Source organism: Astyanax mexicanus, chromosome 9 (assembly GCF_023375975.1).
Source record: "Astyanax mexicanus isolate ESR-SI-001 chromosome 9, AstMex3_surface, whole genome shotgun sequence".
NCBI classification, from domain to species: domain Eukaryota; kingdom Metazoa; phylum Chordata; class Actinopteri; order Characiformes; family Acestrorhamphidae; genus Astyanax; species Astyanax mexicanus.
Window position 1 is genome coordinate 16,446,098 of NC_064416.1, and position 24,541 is coordinate 16,470,638.

At 36.3% G+C, this 24,541-nt stretch overlaps 1 protein-coding gene across 3 annotated transcripts in view; it reads right to left on the reverse strand.

Annotated features, from left to right (window-relative positions):
- LOC103044147 (voltage-dependent calcium channel subunit alpha-2/delta-1) overlaps positions 1 to 24,541 on the reverse strand; it is a 172,238-nt gene that overhangs the window by 76,258 nt on the left and 71,439 nt on the right. For all 3 annotated transcript variants that reach the window (XM_049483429.1, XM_049483427.1, XM_049483428.1), the window contains exons 6-10: positions 22,181 to 22,316; positions 9,974 to 10,105; positions 5,200 to 5,269; positions 3,988 to 4,038; positions 922 to 1,021 (exon numbers count right to left, since the gene is read on the reverse strand). In XM_049483429.1, coding sequence (XP_049339386.1) covers positions 922 to 1,021; positions 3,988 to 4,038; positions 5,200 to 5,269; positions 9,974 to 10,105; positions 22,181 to 22,316 — 489 coding nt within the window. The remainder of the gene's footprint in view (positions 1 to 921; positions 1,022 to 3,987; positions 4,039 to 5,199; positions 5,270 to 9,973; positions 10,106 to 22,180; positions 22,317 to 24,541) is intronic.

A 24,541-nucleotide genomic window follows, 5' to 3' on the forward strand; every position in this document is an offset into this window, starting at 1 on the left:
ATGGATTGCTGGTTATGCTAGATATACACGAGTTGTAATGGGAACTCCCGAAAAAATTAAAAAGAATATTATTACAATGATTGATTGAATAACTTTTAAAAATACAGCTTTGGAAAAAAATAAGAGACCACTTAAAAATTATGAGTTTCTTTGATTTTACCAAATTGAAACCCTCTGGAATATAATCAAGAGGAAGATGGATGATCACAAGCCATCAAACCAAGCTGAAGTGCTTGAATTTTTGCACCAGGAGTGGCATAAAGTTATCCAAAAGCAGTGTGTAAGACTGGCGGAGGAGAACATGCCAAGATGAAGAAAACTGTGATTAAAAACAGTTTTTTTCCCACCAAATATTGATTTCTGAACTCTTAAAACATTATGAATATGAATTTGTTTTCTTTGCATTATTTGAGATCTGAAAGCTCTGTATCTTTGTTTGTTATTTCAGCCATTTTCTGCAAATAAATGCTCTAAATGACAATATTTTTATTTGAAATTTGGGAGAAATGTTGTCCGTAGTTTATAGAATAAAACAACAATGTTCATTTTACTCAAACATAAACCTATAAATAACAAAATCAGAGAAACTGATTCAGAAACTAAAGTGGTCTCTTAATTTTTTGTTGACAAATATGGCTATAAGAAATATACTGTAACACTGGGTCCAGCTTAACCAGTGTATGTGTTCAATTCTTAATATCTTCAGATTCTGCAACATACACATTTTTTTGGCCTGAAAATGGGGAGTACTTTATTGGAAATTATTCTAAACCAATCATAATCAATTATAATATGCTGCAATCAACTTAGTAAAATTGACACCTTCAGAACGATGAGTCAAGATGCTTCAAAGCATTTCCACTCGTAATAGACACACACATACTAATGCACACGCACACACCCACAGAGTATAACACTTACATTCACCACATTTACATAGTCATCATCAGAGAGCGTCTCCAGCATCTCGCTGACGGATGTTCGGATGAGTTTGAGAGTTAATCCAGACACACTGCCGCTCCTGAAACACAGAATCATCACCAGAATCAGAATCATGTTTACAGGCCAGAAACAATTGATTGCAGCAGGGTTTTGTATGGGTGGAATAGTTTGGAATAAACAGACAACATAGAATGTGAACAGCAAACAAATAATAGAACAAATTATTCCCTATATAAAAAAGCTAGACGCTCTCTATTTCGTCAAAATTTATCACACTTATATTAGGGCTTCACAATATTGGGGGAAAAAAAAACATTGCAATATGTTGTTGTTCTTTGGTACACAGTACCAGTCAACAGACCTTCACATACAATGGTTTTCTACATTGTAAATTAACATAAATTAAAGAGACACATTTGGAATTATGTAGTAAAAAAAGTGTTAGTCCTCCACAATCCCCAGACCTAAACCTGATGAACTGAGATGGTGATTTGAGTTGATTTGGGATGAGCTGGAGCTTCACAGCATAAAGGAAAAACAGCAACTATTGTTCAGCACCTCCAGAAACTCCTTCAAGACGCTGAGAAAACTATTTCAGGTGACTCTCCCTCATGAAGACACTGAGATTAGAACACCAAGAGTGTGCAGATCTGTCCTTTAAAGCCAAATGTGGTACTTAAAAAGAATAAGTATAAAACATATTCTGGTTAATTTGCAACTTTTCATTCACTAAATAATTTTGCATATAGTTACTGACCAATCAAAACCCAGTATCTCAATTTTGTCGATTTTTAGTTGAAGAGAAACTGTCCCTTACGCTGTGCCAAAATGTCTTCACAAACAGAGCAACAGAAATACTTTAAATGACTTGAAATAAACTTTCTTCCATTGACAGTTTAGAAGGTTTCTTCTCTGTCCTGTAAAGTTGCTGTTTTAGAGATACTTGTTTTTCTTTGGACAGCGACAGTTTGTTCCTGTTTAACTTTAATGTATTTAAAATTAAAAATACAATGTAAAAAAATATATAAAAAGAAAAAAAAATTGAATGAGAAGAGCTGTGTCCAAACTTTTGACTGGTACTGTATAAACAGTGATATTAGGTACAGGATTAAAAATGCAGGAGCTTAATACTGTAAATTATATATTTTTTTTTCTTAGCAAGAAGAACTAAAAAAAAATCCAGAATGACTGACTATGTTTAAAAACAATATTTGTATTTTATTTACGTTTTATTTAAATTATATTATCATCATATCAGGGACTTCAAATGGTGTTAAAATTACAACAATATAGTTTTTAACAATTATTTCAGGGACAATATGTTGCCAAATAAAAACTAGTTATTCTGGCAGGCCTAACCCTGAGCACATTACACATCCTACGACGCAACTACAGCACATGCACACATTGTGATGACGATGCTGAAATTACAAATCATGCAGTCCTACACTAAATGGCTCTTGATCCTCATTAAAAAAATGTATAATTAGATACAGAAAATATGCTGAACAAAGACTGTCACTTATTGATCATAACTTTAGCAGCAACCTTTAGCAGCAACAAATGTCACAGCATCTCCAAGGAATTCAGTCAGGCCCTTGAATAGGGCACTTCAAAACCTCAATCAGCTGAAACAAGTTTCTTTTATCCAGAACAGCACAGACATTAGAGATCGTTGTCTTGCTGCACAATCCAATTTCGCATTAGTGTCAGATCATGGACTGATGACTGGACATTTCCGGAGGATTTTGTGGTAAAAAGCTGAATTCATGATTCCATCAATTCTGAAGCAGCAAAGCACCGCCACAACATCATGCTACCTTCACCATGTTTTACAGCTTGCATGTTCTAGGCAGTAATAACATTCCCCTCTCAACTCATCTGTTCACGAAACAATATTCCAAATACTGCCATGAATTCTTTGACAAATGTAAGACAAGTCTTTATATTCCTATTGGTCTTGTTGTCCTTGTATCTGAGGTAAGACAGTCCCACAGTTCCTTTTAGATGTTTAACAGGGTTCTTATCTGACTTTCCAGATAAGTCATTTCTACATTCTTCCAAGTCAGTCCACAAGTTCCACAAGCTGGAGATATTAGCTCTCATTGTGTTTCATCTAAAAATCTAAGAACAGCTTTTTTTTAAACAACTTTAATATCTTTAAATTACAGCAATATTGCATTTAGACCTTTAAGGTTCTGCAGGTTAGGTAAAAATCAAGCCTGGATGGGTCTAGATTAACTGATCTCACTTAATAAATTTGACCTGAGGATCTTCTTAAACACCCTTACACTCCCACCACCATGTTTGACAGTTGATATGATGATTTTTTTGCTTTGAAATGCTGTGTTAGCCAGCAGTAATGAGATGTTTCATTTTCAACAGATCAGTTTACATCAAAACATTATTCCAATATTACTACTTATGTTTTCTTCTTTTTATCTGAGGAGAGCCAGGACTGCAGTTCTTTGGATTTTCAAGTTTCATTTGACGATATTCTCTCTCACTCAGATTTATCTTAATGTATTATAAATGGGATTGTAAACATTGGAATTCATTTAAGGAATTAGTTCCACTGTTAGAAAATGTATCCAAGTGATGTTTGGGTTCTAGAATAGAACAGAAATTATTATTATTATTAAATAAATATATATATATATATATTTTTTTTTAAATATGAGGATCTGAAAAATGTATTGTGACAAATATGCAAACACAGACAGATGGGAATCATTCTTTCACAACTTTGTTAACATATGCAACATTATGCAACTTAACTAAAGCAATTGCCCATACTAGGTATATACAATATTGTACAGCAGGTGGGAGATGTCCTATTACATGCAAATAGGTGCAAGGGTACCCTCACACACTCACACCCCCCCCCCCTCCCCCCGCACACCCACACACACAAGTACACACAACACCTGAGCCCCATTCAATCAGTCACAGCACCCTTTAGAGGCAGACAAAGGCGAAGATGGCAGTTATTGAAGCAAGACAAGGCTTGATGTGGGATAATATACTAATATGAAATCCACTCACGCATCCACCAGAATCAGCATGTCCTTAGGAGAGGCAGCGCCCTGTACATACCTGAATAAAACAACAGGAAGAACTGCTCAGAATCTACACCATATATATATGGAAAAAATTAAAAGACCCGAAGCCACTGAAGCAGTTTCTCTGATTTTGTTATTTATAGGTATATGTTTGAGTTAATTGAACATTTTCATTGAACATGTTTTATTTTATAACCTATGGACAACATTTCTTCCAAATTCCAAATAAAAATATTGTCATTTAGAGCATTTATTTACAGAAAATGAAAAATGGCTGAAATAACAAAAAAGATGCAGAGCTTTCAGACTTTAAACAATGCAAAGAAAACAAGTTCACATTCCTAAAGTTTTAAGAGTTCAGAAATCAATATTTGATGGAAAAACCTGTTTTTTAATCACAGTTTTCATGCATCTTGGCATCTTCTCCTCCACCAGTCTTAAACACTGCTTTTAAATAACTTTATGCCTTTACTCCTGGTGCAAAAATTCAAGCAGTTCAGCTTGGTTTGATGACTTATGATCATCCATCTTCCTCTTGATTATATTCCAAGGTTTTAAATTTGGTAAAATCAATATATATTGCAACATGATTTGAAAGGAAGATAAAGGTTACTCGGAACAATAAATAAATAAGCATTTTCATTGAATACAGAGATAATGTTTAACGCATGTGTAACAAAATTTTGGAATGAAGTTGATTACCTTTTTTGTCTTCATTACAAGTACTTTTGACAGTTCAATAATACAGTTATACTATTGCCCATGCCCTATTCGAACAGAACAATGCTCATCCACATACTGCTGTTATTTTAAAATCTTGCCATTAAGACATATGTAGATGCTATGTCATGGCCAGCTCCATCTCCCCAACTCAAAATATTGCCCAAACCAATTTTTATAATTTTTGTTCAAAGTAACCATCAAAAGTAATCTTCCTTCCAAACAGCATTGCAATCTGACATTTCCTCTTGGGTGCATCAATTTTTGATGATGCGTGTATATGCTCTTAATTTTAATATATGCAAATTTTCTCTTTATTCTTTTTGGCAAGTATTATTCTATTAGTCTACTGATATAAAATGTTTTTTTTTTTTTTTCTCTAGTGACTATGTGTCTAAGTAACACTCTGCATTATTCAGTGAGAAAAGGAGTGCAACACATCACTTATGCAAACAGAAGTGTAAAATGCTGGTACCAGGGTCGGCGACGGACATCGTACAGGTCGATTTTACTTGGTGTCTTCCTGGCATCCTTCCAAGGAGAAGCTGTATAAAAAAAGTGAAAATGAATAAATAAATAAATCACTTCATTTTCTTCCTACAGAGGTCAGACAGTGTGTTTCAATATATCTCAACATACTAAATTTTTTAAAGATTAAAGATCAAATTAGTCAGTTTTAACACTCCAACATTTTCCTGCTTAATGTTACACAGTATAATACTATCTGAAGAACAATAATTCTGAAGATAACAATGATTTTACTGAAAATAAAGGTTAGTATATTAGAACTCTTACTGAATTAGAACATTTTAACACCTAGAGCAATAACATCTGCCTCTTTTGCACATTCACTACTTCCGCCACCATGTTTTACAGTTAGTATTATGCCGGTATGAAGGTATGAAGTCACATTTGTGCATAATATTACACATATTGTCCCCCCAAATGTTACAATTCAATGTGTCACCTTTAGCAGTGAGAACTGTCTGTTTAACATCCTGCTATTGTGCCTTATCTCAACAGAGTTTAAGTCAGTAATTTGATGAGGCCACTCAAAAACTTTAATAATTTTATTGTAAGTTTCTCTTGAGCTTCAGATCAAGAACAGATGACCTGACATTTCTGGAAGATTTTCTTGTAGAGAGCAGAATGGCTCTATCAAATTCAGATAGTCACCACTACCACCACCATGTTTGACAGATAAAAAGTGTGAAGTAATATGTAGTTCTCCTGCATAATGCTACACATTCATATGCATGATATGGATGAGAAAAGGCTTTAAAACACACCATGCATGATATTGCTCATGTGACAAAGACATTATCCAACAGCAATCAGTGTTTAAGTCAGATATTTGGTAAGAAAACTTAAAAAGAATATTTTCTTATGAGTTGTGGCTCTGAGAGACCCAGCAGACTAAGGCTCTATGGTCCGATGATCAGTTCAAATCCAGGATCATGATATTTGTCATCAGCAGCCAGAGTCTGAGAGAGCACAATTGGCCAATTCTAAATAATTTTGGGGCATAAGTAGTCATAGTGGGAAGTCCTTGTGAATGTGTGGGGTAGTTTGCCATGCAAATTAAGGAGAAACAGTTTTTTAAAAACTGTTTGCGTTTCAGATCACAGTCTGAGGACAGGTTCTCTAGTAGAGAGCAGAGATCACAGTTCCACTAATTATAGAAAGTCACCCTTTAATCTTGTGACGCTCCCATAAATAAAATGTTTCAAATCTAAATGTGTCTGATCTAAATGTGAAATCGCACACACTGACACCTTCTGAGACAAGCGAGGTATGAATTCAGCCCTATTAGTAGGTCTTCGCACTTCACATTTCCCTGCATAAAGCTACACATTAACATGTATGAGAAAACAATTCTGAAGATAAAGACGCGCTACATAATGCAGAATAAACCGCATTATTTAGAAAGTTAAATAGATGGATCTGTCAACACAGCAGCAACAAAACATTATTTGTACACACGATTCTTATCTTGCATCTAGAGTCATCTAGAAACATACTCATCATTTCACTCATTGAGAGTAATTACCACTAATTATTATGTGGTTACAGATACGGTTATGATTTATATAGGGTTATTTGATGAATGACTAAACATAGTCAAAAAAGCTATTCATCACAACTTCACAGTACAGTGCAGTTCTTTCCAACCCCAGTCCTGGAGGATTCCCTTGCACTGCATATTTCAGTGGTTTCATGTTTAAACAGACTACTTTTACCTCAGGAAGATCTTTTTGTTGATTAAGTTGATTAGCAGCAGGTCAGAATTTTTGATTTCCAAGTAGATTTCAACTGCAAAGCCGGATTTCTCAATCGAAAGTATAGAGAGCCTCACCAACCCAGAGTTCAAAATCCAAGATGGCTGCTCTACTCATTAACAGTGGTAAAAGCAATAGTATACACGTAGGACATGCATTGTAGCTTTTAAATACATACCCTGCCGGGACAAAAAAAATCGGCACATGGATTTAAGTTAAATAAATGATCTGGGGTTGATGCTGCAGTTGGTCTGCAAGTTTAGGTTCAGCAACAGTATGTGCTGAAAGAATGAGGTCAGCTGACTACCTGAATACTGAATATAGACCTGGTTATTCCATCAATGGATTATTTTTTCTCTGATGGCACGGCCATATCGCAAGATGACAATAGCAGGATTTATGGGGCTGGAATTGTGAAAGAGGTGATCAGGGAGCATGAGATCATCATTTTCACACATGGATTCTCCACCACAGAGTCCAGACCTTAACCTCATTGAGAATCTTTGGGATGTGCTGGATGGAGAAGACTTTGTGCAGTGGTCAGACTCTACCATCATTAATCCTGCAAGATCTTGGAGAAAAATTAATGCAACACTGGATTAAAATAAATCTTGTGACATTGCAGAAGCTTATTAAAACAATGCCACAGTGAATGTGTGCCGCAATCAAAGCTAAAGACGGTCCAATGATATATTAGAGTGTGTAACCTTTTTTTTTTTTGGCCAAGCAGTGTATGTATTTGTTCCCTGGTGAATCAGACAATGTTGAGTGTTACAGATTTTTCACCCTCAGCACCCAAACACCAATTTTATAATATTTATTTTACAACATATTTTATTTTCTCAAATGGAACCTGAACAGTGAAAATAAAAATAAAAAAACCAGGAGGTAAATGAATGTCTGGGACCACTTTAAGACCTGAATGATCATTGCTATATGTACAACTTAAGAAAGTTAAGAAAGAAGTGTAAAATTATCAACATATTTTACGTGAATGCCATTGAATCAAGTATGATGCAATTCCCAGCTGTCATCCGAGGTAAGCTAAATATAGTATAATGTTTGCAGTCCAAGAACCACCAAGAACAGGACTGAGACCCTCTGGAGGAGTTGTCCAGTGTTCATCACATGCAGAAAAATCAGTAAGTAACTATTTAAGGAAATGTGTTTTATTAGCCCAGTCCGTGTTCAGATGCATCTGGTTGTTTTGGTTGACTGTAAGCCAATGAGTGTAAGAGGTGAGATGTGTTTATGAGTGACACACTCACTGAGTCACTTTAACGTGTATTGCTTGTGGCTCATCATAACACTCATATAAACAGTGCACTAGCATAACATACTTTTATTGATAGCTTAACAACATGTGTGTGTGTGTGTGCGGAGTGATGATTGTAAAGTGTCCTTGAGTTTGTTGAAAGGTGCTTTATAAGTGCAGCTTCATAACTTCATACTTAACAAAAATCATACAAACTTCGCTCTTCACATGCCTCTAAAATTCAATATTTATTTTGTCTGAATTTAATTTGAGATTTTACCCTAATATACAATTTATATGCAAACTTTAAACTAAAGAGTTTTCAATTGTGAACCTGAAAGTAATCAAAATGAATTGAGTGCTTCATTACTTCTCACTCCATCACCATTAGGGCTCGGAAGGCTTCAGTAAGCCCTCTGCTGAGCTGCTAGCATATTTGACATTATAATTTGATATTAAAATGTCAGTGTAATTTGAGCTGGGACCACATGCCATGTTTACCAATTAGAGATAGTGGGGCTGTGTTATGGGCTGGATCAGCCCCCATTTCAGACAAAGACATAAAGGGTCATTTTTTTCTGCCAGAGACTACTCAGAGAAATGAAATCAGCTCTGAGAAAGAAAAAAAAAAAAAATCATCTCATCAGCTGCAAGTAGATGCCAGCAGAGAGATCAGGCAGAGAATAGAACAGAATAGACACACACACACACAGATCTGATTTTTAGTGGGAGAGTAAAATATAGTGGAAAAGTATCAAATGTAATATAATGAACACTTGTGAAATTATTTTATATGTACTGTATATGTAGTACTATGCAAATGTAAAAAAATATAGGCACCTGTGAAAATGTAAAATAATCTGAGCAGTAGGTGGTCGTGGGTTTTATAACCTTCTAGCCCATGCCTGGGATTAGTCATGGTGCCAACAGATTAACGCTTGATCCTCCATTTCAGAGACTTGTATTGGCTACATAAATTGTGCGCCTGTATGTGCATTTGCACATATGTGTCAGCAATGAGCTCAACTTAAAATAGCTGAATATATATTCAAAAGAAAGGTGTTAAACATTTGGACATATATGGTCAGTTTTTACTTTTTGATAATCTGAATTTTGTAGACATATAGAATGAATTAATTCACTGAAACATTTTTGATATTAAGAGCCTGTGAAGTTTCCATTTTGGAGATACCAGGTTGTTGTGTGACAATCGTACAGGCACCCAGTTGTATGGTCCATTAAACAGTTAGTTGATTCATCGATTGGGTGGGAGGTTGGTTGATTAGTGAGTTAGACAGCTGGTTGACTAATTGGTTGGGCAGTCAGTAGGATGTTGGACATTGGTTGATCGGTCAGTCTATTTACTGGCTGGGATCACTTGGGTGATCAGTTGATCATTCAGTTGCGTGTTTGGTTAGGTATTCAGTAGATCAATCAGTTTGGCAGTCGGCCTGTAAGTATGTAGATACTGGGAGCCAGTTATGCTTTCTAAATGAGCCGCATCATTACAGCCCACCCATTACATGGGTTCCATTAAGATCTATTGCAGTTCATTGTACAACTCTTCCCAGTCCCATTACAGATCCTGGTGGGCATGTTCATGTGGGGCCAACATGGAGCCAATATAGAAAATATCTGGTTTCTATTTGGGTTAACTATGTAGGTCCATACACACAGAGACACACACACTCACACAAGAAGAGAAAAAAGCATACCAGGGTAATAGCGGGCAAGTCCAGTAGCACTGCCGAACACTTGCCAGAGTAAAGTTGGGTCCTCTTCCCGGTTCTTCTTAAACACATCCTCCAATGCTTCAGTCCAGTTCAACTCATTAAGAACGATGGTAGCTATACAACACAAACAAACACAGACATTAACATTCACATTTAAGGCATTTAGCAGATGCCTTTATCCAAAGCGACTTACAGCACATGACTTTGTTTTCAACATTGTTTGGTAAAAATATTGTGGTAGTGCCAGGTATATGGGACAAGGAGGGGTGGCATAGGAGCTCACAGGTTGGCTCCCAGCATGCCCAGTAGCAGGCCTTCCTTTTTTGTTAAGGTCGTTTGGGGGGTTATCTTGCTTGGAGTGGGGCTTATGGGTTTTTATGTTGTTTAGGTAAATGGAAAGTGGGATTTTATAGTGGTGGTTCAATTGGTTGAGCATTATTCAACTTCTTGGTGTTGGGTTAGAGGGGGAATAAGGGTCTACACCACAACTTTAAGAGGAAACCACTGCTTCTCGGTGACCATTTCTTTCTGTCTTTCTCCCTGTTCAAAATAAAACTAGAATTTGTACTGTACACTGAGAAAGTGTGTATATATGTGGAATGTGCCGTGGGTGGAGTAAAGGTGATGTGTTCCAGCGTTGTCCAAAAACTTTGTAAACCCAATGTTGGAGAACTGGAGCATTGTTTTGAGAAGTGTTATGCCAATAAAGCACCCTGAATAGAATTGTGAGGAAGGCAGGGTGAGGGAGCCAGACAAAGAGAAACAGAATGGGAGGGAGGGGGAGAGAGAGAGAGAGAGAGAGAGAGAGAGAGAGAGAGAGAGAAAGAGAGAAAGGGAGACTGAGGGAGAGTGAGGGGTTTAATATCCACTTGTCTGTGTGGCTGTGAAAAGGATAATTCTGTGTTATCCAGCGAGGGCTCTCCAGCTCCTGAGACACAAACATACTGATTGACTTTATTGCATCATCAGTAGGGGAAACCATGGAAACCTGTAATCATCTTATCAAATCTCTCATCTCTGAAAAGGCCACGAGGCGATGGGCTGCTGTGGAAGTGCCGGTGAAGAATATGCTCATCAGACGAGCAAAACGTCCTCCATAAATCTAATGAACCATGAAAAATTCAGCGCTATAGTTGCCATAACAATTTATTTTTATCGGTGGGCCGAGAGTGTAGAGAAGGGAGACGGGGGGTCAGAGTGTGAAAGATGTGGGGGGGTGCACTGTGATGTATGATTCTCTTTCGCTTTGGGGGTATCAGTGAAACTCGCTGCCGTACTGTGTTTGGGTAATTGTGTGAATTGTGTGAGTTGAATAAATCATTTGGAAATTAGGTTACATTCTGTAATATAGTGAGCTGGAAACGATTACTGGAGTAGAATATTAAATGATTTTAAACAGATACAAATGCCATCTTCATTTATACAATATGTTGCTGATATTATAGCAAAACCGTAGAGTTTTAAAAAGGAAAAACTAGTAGGAAACATTCGCCTGGGGGAGTTAAACATTGAACTAACATCAGTTAGACTTTAACATGCTGTAAACATCAGCTAGAGTATAGGGATAAATATAGGTAAAAGCATATGTATCTGTCAAATATTAAATATACAAAAAAAAATATGGAATTTAATGGAATTTAAACATTCATTTGGCAAATGTCATTTTTTTCCAGTGAATATGCAGTACCAGTGAAACGTTTGGAAACACCTACATTCTAAAGTGTAAATGAATACTAAATCATCATAGTATCATCAATACTAGGACAGAACATGAAGAATCATGTAGAAAACCTGAAAGGCTGGTAACTCTGATGAACTCCGCAACAGAGGCAACTCTATCTCTTCCTTTTCTGGGGCAATCCAGATAAAAGCCAGTTGTATCATGATGTGTTTTTTTTGTTTTTGACTGACTGACCTTCATTTCTTGAAGTATTTTTTTTTTTTTATATTGTCGAGTATTTCTTGCTATAATATGAATTAAAACATTACTCAAATAGAGCTATTCACTGTATACCTGTAACTCTACCTCTTCACAACTTTATAACTGGTGCTAGCTAACTCTCAAACACACTAAACCCTATCTAGATGGGATTGGTTTTTCAGGGGGACTCAGTGCAAAAAAACTCTTGCATCTGGACTGCAATTAAAAAACAGGAGGACCAGTGAGTTTTTAAGATTTTTCGGTCACGTGACATTCCGTTCAGTAGCTCCTCCACTTCCACTCACTGTTGTGTTTACGTGGATCTCCGTGGAAACTCGCTCCCAAAGTGTATTTACAATGCGTAGCAGTGGACAAATAGCTATTTTATTAAGTGCGAGGGGAGACGAAAAACTCAGATGTGAGTCGGACGCGATGTCTGAGAAAACCTCGTACATGGTCGTTCTGGACGGGAAAAAAAAAATCACAGAGGACCCCTGTAAAAGAGAAAATTAACCCTGGACCCCCTGAGAAACTAATCCCGTCCAGATAGGGTTTGAGAGGGAGAGAAATAATTCAGTAATTAACTCTTTACACTTTCTGCACTGCTGTTAAATGAAAACTATTTCAAGTTACTGTACCTCATAAAGCTGACTGAAAAAATCCAGCAAAGATGTGTAAAGCTGTCATCTAAGCAAGAGGAGTCTAACTGGAAAAAAATGGAATTCATATTTGAAATCAATTAATTTTAAAACAAATGCAATGTTAAAAATGTACTTTGAGATAAAATGTTATGTATGTAAAATGTATTTCAAAAGTATACAAATACCTGTAATTACTTAACCTTTACTCCATATTTGTTACAGATGGGTAGATTTTGACCAAGCTACCATTTCAAAGGTACAGGTTTCGTTACAGTGGTGTTGATATGAAATAGATTCTATGAATATTTCTTGTTTCTTTTCCTGTTTATAAAGTGGAATTCATAGTGTACTGTTACTCCTCCAAACACATTATGTGTATGCGCACCCACACACACACACACCCCCACACCCACCCCCACCCCCACACCCACACCCACACACACACCCACACACACACACACACCCACACACACCCACCCACCCACACCCACACACACACACACACACACACACACACACACACACACACACACACACACACACACACACACAACAAACCAACCAAATTCCATTTCCTCTCTTTCCCCTTCATGGGAAAAAGCTATTTTCCCAGGCTTGTTTCATTCAGTGTTGTCTCTCTTAATGACTGTAAGCTTTTGTTGCATCTCAAGACCGTAGCCGGGCCACACACACAAGCACTCACACACACACCACGCACTCCTTCCCTCCCCTAAACGACGTGCCACTTTATCCTGGAAAATCCAATTTTCTCCCCTACGGGAGCCACAGGCCTCAGCTATTTCTATGTGTATGTGTGTGTGTTTATTATGGGTCACTGAGAGTGTGCTTGGCTCTGAGTGTTGTTAGATTAAAATCACTATCCTCTCATGGCCTGAGTGACAGCCAGCAACATTCATTAAACCCGTCGAAGACAATAAACACACACACACATACGCACTTACACACACTAGCAGCCAAAATGTGACGTTTCCTGTCCCTTCTTTTGCCAGTAGTAATACCGCAAAGTCGCGTTATCCCTCTAAAACTCAAACCAAAACATTTACGCAATTATTGCCAAAAGTTCTTCAGCTTCTATCCAACCGTGTCTGAACATTACTTACACAAAATCAAGCATCTCACACAGGAAACTTCCCGCATTTCCACCCACCTGAAGTAAGACGCACATTTCAGCTTCATTCCGCACACGTCTCATTCAACACAAGGTCAGGCCACAGTAAACACCGCCACAATTACGCCGGCGTACACACTCCCACAACAATCTCCTCGTCTGCATTCCTCAACTAAGGTGCATCCTACAGCAGCGTCTTTATTCCACTCGCAGTTCTGGGTGATCGAGGTTGACAATATGGCAAATCATTGCATGACAATACTTTAAGACGTGTTCATAATACATATTTTCTACTGCAATGTTTTAACTTACAGCAAAACTAAAAAATATGCTCTAAATCAGCTTATAAGTTAGCGACTCTTAAGGGTGTTCTAGCACCCTCCCTGGGGGTCGCGAGGGTGATGCTACACAGTGTGTGTGACTAGAACTCTCGAAGCTCGTCAGAGTGCAGTTGGAAAACAATAATGATAAACAATGAATAATAACCACTATCCTCACTGAACTTTTATTTTACTAAACTTAAGGTTAAGGTTAACTAAAGTTAGGGTAAGGTTTCATTGTAGGGTTAGATTTTAGGGTTGATTAATGCTTAAGGTTAGGGTTAGGTGTAGGGTTAGATTTTAGGGTTGATTAATGGTTAAGGTTCAGGTTAGGTGTAGGGTTAGATTTTAGAGATGATTAATGGTTAAGGTAAGGGTTAGGTGTAGGGTTGATTAATGGTTAAGGTTAGGGTTAGATTTTAGGATTGGTTAATGGTTGAGGTAAGGGTTAGGGTTAGGGTTAGATTTTAGGTTTGATTAATGGTTAAGTTAGGGTTAGGTATAGGGTTGATTAATGGTTATTGTTAGCATTAAGGCTAGATTTTGGAGTTGATTAACGGTTAAGGTTATGGTTAGGTGTAGGGTAAGGTTCTCCTTTGAATCATTTACATTCAACATGAATGTTATTTGAATCTCAATTGAGCATCAATGAGACCATAAAATGGACCATGCAAGTAAAGGGTTACCAATATTATTTCTAACATTACAAAAGCATGCACCTGTCAAGGCCAATTATAGAAAGCAACAGAGAACAGTAGCAACATAAGTCTTGGTACACCTTTACTGCAACAGCTTTCAAACCACACACAGTTATGTAAGCAGGTTCTGGCAAGCTACTATCATGTCCTTTTTGGCATCACTCAAATTGCAAAGTATTCTGTTGTTAACAATTTATAACTTTGTTAAAGTTTGAGCTTCCCATTCATATCACTTAAGGGAAAGAGGGGAAACTGCAGATGGCAGACTAGTTGTAAACAAGCAGTAAACATCCCAGCATTCCACGCTAACATCTAAAAAGGCCTACCTCACTAAGCACAGCTGCACGACTGTTCAGCTTAATCAACTTAGAAGCTCAAGAGTAACAAAGACACTAAAACGGAAGTAAAGAACAGTCAGGAGCTATCGTCTGCTTTGCAGGTAGCTCTGTTTTGATTTAGTTAATGATGCCATGTTTCTGCCGTATCGCCCAACGTGAGCTCAGAGCGCAGACGTCCAGTGGAGCCATTGAACCGGCAGAGAGCCGTTGACTGTGCTGATTAATCAGTCCGGTCAGCTAGTCAATAGCTCCGCTCTGTGTGAAGGGAGCTCAGGTGGGGCTTGTGTTCTGAGCACTCATCAGGCTGTCTGAAATAACACACAGGACCAGGCTGAGCAGAAACGAAGCAGCATTGTTAGAGCGAGGAGACTGGAGGCAAGTAAAGGACTGGAGCTAGCCTTGCAGCATTGTGTGCTTTTGATGTTGAGCTACTCATTTTCTTCAGTTAAACAGTGTTTGCGTTCAGTCACTGAAAGGCTTTGCTGTAACTGGAATATCCAAGGATGTTTTCTTGTCCTCCTTTTTTTATTTTTAATTACAATATTCTTCAGGGATTTTTGCGGTTAATCAGTTTGACACTGTGAAGGAAACTTTTAAGGTTTTTAATGATCCTTTGGGAAACATATTTCCTCTAAAAACTAGTGCTGTCAACAACCATTTTCCATTATTTAGTATTTAGCTACATTTACATGCCATTGTTTATGACAACTGATTTTAAAAGGTACTTTTTATTTATGTGGATATATGGAATCAACTCTCCCTTTCTCATACATTTCCTTTCCATTGTTTCCAGTTGTTTAAGATGTTACAGAGGAATATAAGGCTAGGGTTTATTAACATCCAATTATTCCCCCCCCCCCCTCCCAAACTATACAAGGGACTACTAGCATTTATCTTTTTTAAAATCACAATCATTAAATACTGTTGGGATGAATGCGACATTTTTTTTAACCAGTCTAATACTGTTTATTTTTTATCACATTTAAATACCCATTTTAAAAGCTGATTAAGAAAAATAATTGATTGACCCCACTACTAAAAACCTTTTAGTTGCCTGAATGCACTTTTAGTTAGCTAGCTAGCTAGTTTGTTAGTTAGCTATCTAGTTAGTTAGCTAGCTAGTGCGTTAGTTGTTAGTTATCTAGCTAGTTAGCTAGTCAGTTAGCTAGCCAGCTAGTTAGCTAGTCAGTTAACAATCTAGCTAAGTTACTTAGTTACCTAGCTAGCTAGTTAGCTAGCTAAATAGATAGTTAGTTGGTTTGTTAGCTAGCTAGTTAGTTAGCTTAATGATTTTTTTCGGTTGGCAGCACCTTAGTTTGTTTGATATGTTTGGGTAACAGATTCTCCCACAAAAATATTACACTTATTAGAAATCTTATATTTCCCTGATAAAAAAAACCTGTAGAGATCATATTCTACTCTGTTTAATGTTAATTTCATTTTTATTTCAAATCTAGCAAGAAGTGTTTAAACAGCAGCCTCAGAACACTCAAACAGTAGCAGCTCCACCATTCAGCTCAGTTATTGGGGAGTGTAGGAGCGGGAGATACCATTCTTGGAGTTGAGGCAGGGGGGTTATAGAGTGTTTTTTTTTTTTTCCGGCTATGTGATGCTTTGTAAATCGTGTGTTCACACTATTTGAGTTTTTTACTGTATTTCTGTTTGAATGTTGAGTTTGTAATTTTGGTTGGCTAATTACCATTTTTAATTTGAGTTTTTAGAAGTTTAGCTCCATTCACAGGGAACAGGAAGTGGGTAAGTTCTCTACTCTCTGGTGGCAGTAAAGAATTGGCTGTACAGAGCACTTTTTAAAGTGGTAGCAAGTTTTAAACAGACTGGGCTTTTCACATTTTCCAACTGAGTTGTTTAGATTTTTATGTGGAATAATAAAATGTCTGATAATAAAATGTCCATCACAACACTAAGGCTCATACACTTCATTACATGACTGAACCAAACCAACTAACATGCCCCAAAAACACCTCACAATATATAGAACATCGACCCTCCACTATTTAAAAAAAATAAATAAATAATCCTTTTTTATACTTGTCTTTTATACTGGGAAAAAGAAACAGAGAGAGTTTCTTAATAATGTATTCTGAATACAGATATATTCAGAGAAGTGAAATATCTAATTTTGTGGCCTTATTTATTTTGTTCAGTTCTGATATTTAATTTTACTGTAGTAACTTTTAGAAATGTAAATGTCAATTTCCTCATCAGTTTATTTTAAAAAAAAGCTCTTAAATTCATTACATTACATTACATTTGGCAGACGCTTTTGTCCAAAGCGACTTACAAAAGTCAAGTACAAAAGTAAGGAATTAAGAAAAACATTTTAGATGGGCTTAAAGGAGGTCGAAGGGAAATAAAAGGATAGAGAAGTGAAGGAGGGGAAGAAGGAAATGGGGTTAGAAGTAGTTAGTGTGTTAGAGGTGTTAAGAGAGTAAGTGCTCTTTGAAGAGCTCTGTCTTCAGGAGTTTCTTAAAGATAGTGAGAGATTCTCCTGATATGGTAGTGGAGGGTAATTTGTTCCACCATTGGGGAACTCTGTATGAGAACAGTCTGGATTGCTTTGTGTGAGTGTTTGGCAAAGCAAGGCGACGTTCATTGGAGGAGCGCAGCGGCCGGGAGGTAACGTAAGCCTTCAGGAGTGAGTGCAGGTAGGAAGGAGCCTGTTCTGTCACTTTTTGAAGGCTATTTTTAAGAAATAAATTTGTTTGATTTGTATTCTATAAAATGGGTTGCAGCCTAATGACCCTTTGAGACCTAATGAGACCAGTTGAGAACCCCTGATATAGAAGATGCTGTGAACACATAGAAGCACTCCAGATTGCTGCTATCAATGATAGTAGCCTCTATTTTTATTCCACCTTAATGAGCCTCTGAGCCACAGCTTTCAGACTGAAGTTACTCTATAGACTTGTTCCCCTGAACTGTGTAAAGATCAGCCCCTAACCCTGCGAGGTACAGCAGCACAACAACACTGCCTCTTAAAGGCGCTCTCAGTAGGATGTTGATGCTCATAGCTCTGATCATACCAGGCCACATTATCAACAGTGTTGGGCACGTTACTTTGAAAAAGTAATTAGTTATAGTTACTAGTTACTTCTCCAAAAAAGTAACTGAGTTACTAACGGAGTTACTCCACTATAAAAGTAACTAGTTACCAGTAAAAGTAACTATTGCGTTACTTCGCCCTGTAAAAATAAATAAATAAAGAATAAATAAAGAAAATAAATGATGTAATTACTATTTTTTTAGAAAAATAACAAACAAAAATAAACCCAAAATGTTGACAAAAATATAGTCTAACGAATAAAAAAAAATAAGAAACGAAAAACTCCACAGGACCAAAGAAAATTACTAAGACATGTAATACTGAAAAAAAAAAAAACGGAAAAAACAACGTCTGGGGATAAAAATTAAACAAACCAAGCCACACTCAAAGAAATAAATGTATATATAAACAAAACAAAAGAATGGACAAAAACAACAATCCGTAAAAAAAAACTCATTTAAATCCATTAAAAAACTCATTTAAAACAATCACAGGCTTTTTGCGCAGAATAATAAAAGTTTCGGTTAGTTTCAGTTTCAAATCATGAAAACAGCTCACCAAAACCTCAACCTATCCTTTATATTTGACAATATTTGATTAACTTACAGGTCCTTACTTATTTTTATTTAACTGAACTGAGTTGTAAATTATTTATAGCCTCGCGCTGAATTCAGCTCCGCGCTGCGAAAGAGAGAGAGAGAGAGAGAGGCGCAGCGCATTTTGCCTGATTTCTCTTTATTAATTAACAGTACATTTGTTGGCTTTAGTAAGTTTAATAACATTAATTTTAGTATACTTGTCAGATCTTATTTATAAAAACTTTTTTTAGAAGACAGAGGTTATTCTGCGCGCAATGCCGCGCCGCTGCGCCAAGCACCACTTTGCGTGCCTGACATTTCAGAGCGCTGGACGAGATTTTAATTCATGAATTAATATATTTAATATTTTAATAAATTTGCCCTGGTGATAAGAAACGAATGCTAACATATAGCGTTATATTTCTGTGTATTTCAAATGTTTTAAGTTTTATATAATTGACGGGCAGCACCATGCGCCAGATTGACAATGTGCTTTGTTTTTCAGATATAAAAGTGAAATTCAGTTAAATAATAGCAAAGTTAACTAAAATAAATTTATGTTCAGTCAAAGTTATTTTCTCTTTTAATTTTCCATTTCAAAACTCCAGCATTTGAGTGAGAATAAGCATCTGTTGAAATTTTTAAACAGCAGAATGCCTAGTTACAGTTATTTAGTCTGTGTACTAAACATAAATATAAATCCTTATAACTGACAGAAATAAATATAACTAATAATAATTTATAGTTACAGTACAGATTTTTAAGTATATATATTTTTTCATAGTTGATTGCTGAAGGCTCTGGGTGTGTTTTATTTTTATGTGGTAAAGATGTGATGGTATGGAGTATTTTGGAGCGCAGGGTGAGCAATCGCGCTAAGCTTTTTTCCGCCGCCAAGATAAAAACACGCCAGAAATTTACCTCAACACACATCATTTCCAGACCACCACGCCCATCGGTGTTAATATATTCCAAAGTCCAACGCTATTTTAAGGACGCGTCCAGGCCTAAAAATAGACTGTTGACGGGTGGCAAAGCGCCACGCTACACGCCTTGTGCGGGGTGTATGATAGGGCTCTTTGTCTGTATGCGCAAAGTTAAAAAAAGTTCATTCAGCTGCTAAAGTAACGTGCAGTAACGGATTGTCGAAAATGGTAACGGCGTTATAGTTACAGTCAGAGTAATTAGTTAGATTACTCGTTACTGAAAAAAAGTAACGGCGTTAGTAACGCCGTTAGTTTTAACGCCGTTACTCCCAACACTGATTATCAACATAGCTTAAGGTGAAAGGTATAACTTGCCAAGAGGGTCAAGTTATTACTTGGATTTCGCTTTCCTCTGCGGCTGTGAGTGTGAAGAAACGTGGAGGGAAAGGTCAATAGGGAAGGAGTCCTGCACTGCAGGGCCAGACGCTGACCCAGCAGGGAAATCGTCCTGAAACAGTGACTCTATAGCTTAGCCAACCTGCTACCTCTGTACAAACACTATCACATATCCCAATCAGCACATGTCTGCTGCTGATGAACATTCACTACAAAACCATCAAATTATCAGAAATATAGATAAAAACCTTTTTTACCACACAATACCAAATCAAATATTGCTAAACACAGTCTCACAGACACGTCATGTTCTGACAACCTCTTGTTTTGGTGCTCAAATAGTTGTTGTAAATTATATTATGTGTTTTCCCATCAGATAATGGATTATATGAAAGACCTGAATTTTGGAAAGTTGTCCAATTGTTGCTTTACAATCACTGGGCAATGAGACCCAATGATGAGGCTGCTGATGATAATAACAAATATGCAGTGCAACCTTTGGACAACATTGTAACAATGTTTTGCAACAATGTTTTGCATCAATTGTAAGAAAATAGACAACATTATGGCAACAATGTGTGGGATGCCATAGTTGTCACAGCTGTATATGCTGTTTTGTTCTTCTGAAGAGGATATACTGTGTACTGTATAGTGAATAGAGATAGAGATAATTGCTCTCTAAAAGACAGTTTTCACACCCAGGCCATTTGACGTCTGTTTAATGTATTTATTTCTATTTTTTTCTACTTAATATGACCACAGAAGGCACTCTTCTTCTTCTATTTCTGTTGGGCAATTTATAATGAACTGAGGAATAAATATGTTCAAAAATTACTTAAAGTAAAGGCTGTTAAACATCGTGGTTAATATATACATACATAATGGGCCCAACTTTAGTGATATATATATAGGTGAGTAATCCACTTCATACCATTCAGCTCGATTTAGGACATGTCTTTGCTATCAAAATTATGGGAAAAAGTATGGCTTGTGCAGTTCAAAACGCAAAAAAAAAAGGCATAAAATAAATCAATCAGTCGCTTGCTATTCCCTTTAAGAGCCAGGTGTGCTCTGACTTTGGCAGATTGCTAGTTTAATGGCCAAGCTACGTGAAGTTGTCCAGTACATATCCGCAGAGAAATCTTTTTTTGGTATTCTGTTTATTGTTGATGCTGAAGTTGGGCTTGTGCACTGCTGCTTGTCGATGTGTGTGTAACAAGCGGGGTACATTTGTGTTGGGGGCATGCTGGTGTAATTCCAACATAGCAGTGAATGTCTGAGGTCTGATTGTTGTCCAGGTTGTATTCAGTCAGTGGCACACCTTTGTTTTCCATTGCCAAGATAGCAATACACCAGAAATAAAATTGCTCATTTCAAGATCACCATGCCCATTGGTGTAAATAGCACAGAGTGTAAGGTGTATGATTTACTTATTTATGTACTTAAATACAAACCTATGCACGTCCTTACTTATTTGACTTATATATTGACTTACACTATTAAAAGATAATGAAAGAAGATAAAAATGTTTTTCTATAGAACCATTTATGAACTATTTATGTAAGAGATACGAGTGTGAAGCTTGATCTGGTAAAAGCTACACCTGCCTTTTACTTGCCTTTTTTCACATATCTTTTCACATCTTTTTTAAAAAATAGTTTTCTCTGGACTCAAAAGTGGTTGTTCCATGGCATTGCTAAAAAAACCTCTGTAACGCCTTTATTTATTATATAAGAGATACAAAAGCTAAAAACAGAATCTTAAAGGAGATTGGATTCTGATACCGAACAATTATCTAAAACAAACCTCAAAATCCTCTATGAGCTACTTCAAGAAATGAAATCTGAAGCCTTTGGAGTCTGAAGCCCTCATAGCTCCCTAACCTAAAGATTACTGAAGAATACTTTAAGACTGATTTAGAGAGACTTTTACATTTAAGTAAATTATATTTCTTGTATTAGATGTTTATTAAATATACAGGTAATGTGTGTTGAATTTTGCATTATAACCTTTTTTTTTACTTTACTTGTCATATCAAACAATATGTAAAAAATACACATAATTTGGGCAGGGATGCCCAGGGATGCATGCAACAAAAACCCATGTGGGTTTACGGATGACTGGAATACACTGCGTGTGAATGTGTGTGTGTGTGTGTGTGGTGGGGTGTGTACTCACAGCCGTCATATATGTCCGTTGGGATGTGCACAGCCGAATGGTTGTAGGATATAAGGCGATTTTTAAATGAGGGATCCTCCTTAAAATCCGGTCTGATCCGGTGTATCCTCCCTTCTTGTGTCTCATTAGCGTCAAGCTGAAGCAGAAACAACTCAGTAAAAGATGTGAAATATGATCTAAAGTACATTCAAACATAAAATGAATGAGATAAATACATTTATTCAACATTTTAAATTAACTAAAATGCATACACTGATTAGCCATATCATTAAAACCATCTGCATAACACTGAATCAGAGACCTGTAAAGGCAGGAGCTCCAGAAGACATTATGCTTCTTTGGGATTGAATCAGACAGACTGGAGGTCACTGGGACCCAGTTGGGTAGTGTAGTGCATGACCCAGATGTGTCCCGTGTTTAATAACCTCTACTGTTCTCATAAGTTGACCCTGATAGGCATCCATATGTGGTGCACACATGGAAGCTATGGACTTATGTTTTTAAATATCTTGCTTTTATACGATTGCTGTTTTCATGTATTTATGTTTTGCTGTTAAACAAGAAAACATGTATCTCCAAAATGGAAAGGAAAATGAAAAAAAAAAAAAAAAAAAAAAAAAAATATATATATATATATATATATATATATATATATATATATATATATATATATATATATATATATATATATATATTGTATATTCCAAGCCATTTTGGATCCTTTCTATTTGTTTATTCATTAGGAAATTTGGATATAACAAACAGAACAAGATCCAGATACACATTATAACAAAAGTCAAAAATGTAAAAACTAAAAAATGCAAAAAAAAAAAAAAATGGAGGTCGAAGGATGTCAGCATTATGACAGCAACAATATGTACAAGCCTACCCTTGTAAAAGAAAAGTGTATTTAAGTACATTTTTTAATGTATTTAGGTATGGAAAAGTACATACTTTTTAATATTAAAATACATAATTAAATACATACTTAATGTACCATTTTGTAACAACTTATGGCAACTTAAGTATATTTAAGTATTAATTGTAAATAAATTATATTTAAATGCCACATAAAAGCATTAAATTGTGCTTTTAAGTGTTTTAAACAATTTTTAACAATTTTAATACACTTGAAGTATATTATAAATGTACTACTTTGCGTATTAATTCTCATATTGTGTACACTAAAGTGCACTTTAAGCAGTATTTAATGCCATTATATAAATTTTATATCAACACAATGTATAATTTAAATAAAAGCACATTGCTTACAAATACATTTTATGAAAATACATATAACATATATTTCATGTGTATTTTTATAAAATATATTTAATAGAAAATGCACTTGTATTATTTTTTACACAATTCGAACATACTTTTATTGCTCGTAAGTATACATCATTTTTAAGGGTAGGCCTGTCATAATAATACATTTGGTCTGGATAATATATTGTCCCAGATATAATAGCTGTAAATGATTTAATTGATATTTTATGACCATTTTATTTCACTGATATACATGTGATTTGATAATATTGTAATTGTACCCTTTTGAATTGCAATGGGCTTTTCAATATTAAGTATATTAAGGATAAATATTCTAAATAAATAAAAGAAATATAATATGCTCAAAACAAAGTCAATATTCTGACTTATTAGGCTCCCTCCTGCAAGGAAAACATAACGACCAGTATTGATTTTAGCAAAATTATTGAGGTCATATTTATATACTGTGCTATCAATAATGTCAATAATGTAATTACCATGACATAGGCCTATGTAAGCCTATTAATCCTACAGCAGTTAAGACCATCGATATGTTTTTAAAAGGCATTAAACATGGCAGCCAGTGAGAACGTACACATCATATTTACATTTATCAGTATTAAAATGTACATGTAGGCTGAATCTTAAAGCAGTGTTTTGGTACTGTACTGTACGTCCCTAACTCTTCAGTGTCAGAGGAGAAACAGAGTTCAGTGTACGTTCAGAGCAGTTGGGTATATGTGAATCTGTCGGACACTCATTAACTACTCAGAATAGCACTCACACCTTCTAACTAGACACACTCCGGCTGCACATCCTGCCTGCTCTTCAGTCTGTCTCTGATTCTACGTCAGCTCTCCCCATGTTCCCTCTCCTTCCCTCTATGCTAATTGGCAGGTGTGATGTATGGCGTCTGGTGAGTGTGTTCTCTAGACTGTGGGGTCAGAGCGGAGGATGTGCTCCATCTTTACAGCGATTCTTCTCTCTGAGCTGATGAGTAGGGAGTCATAATTCAGCAGAACGGTAAGAAAAGAGAGTCTGACTAACCAAAAATAGGAGAGTCTGTGGTAGGTGATGTAGCTTTAAAAAGCC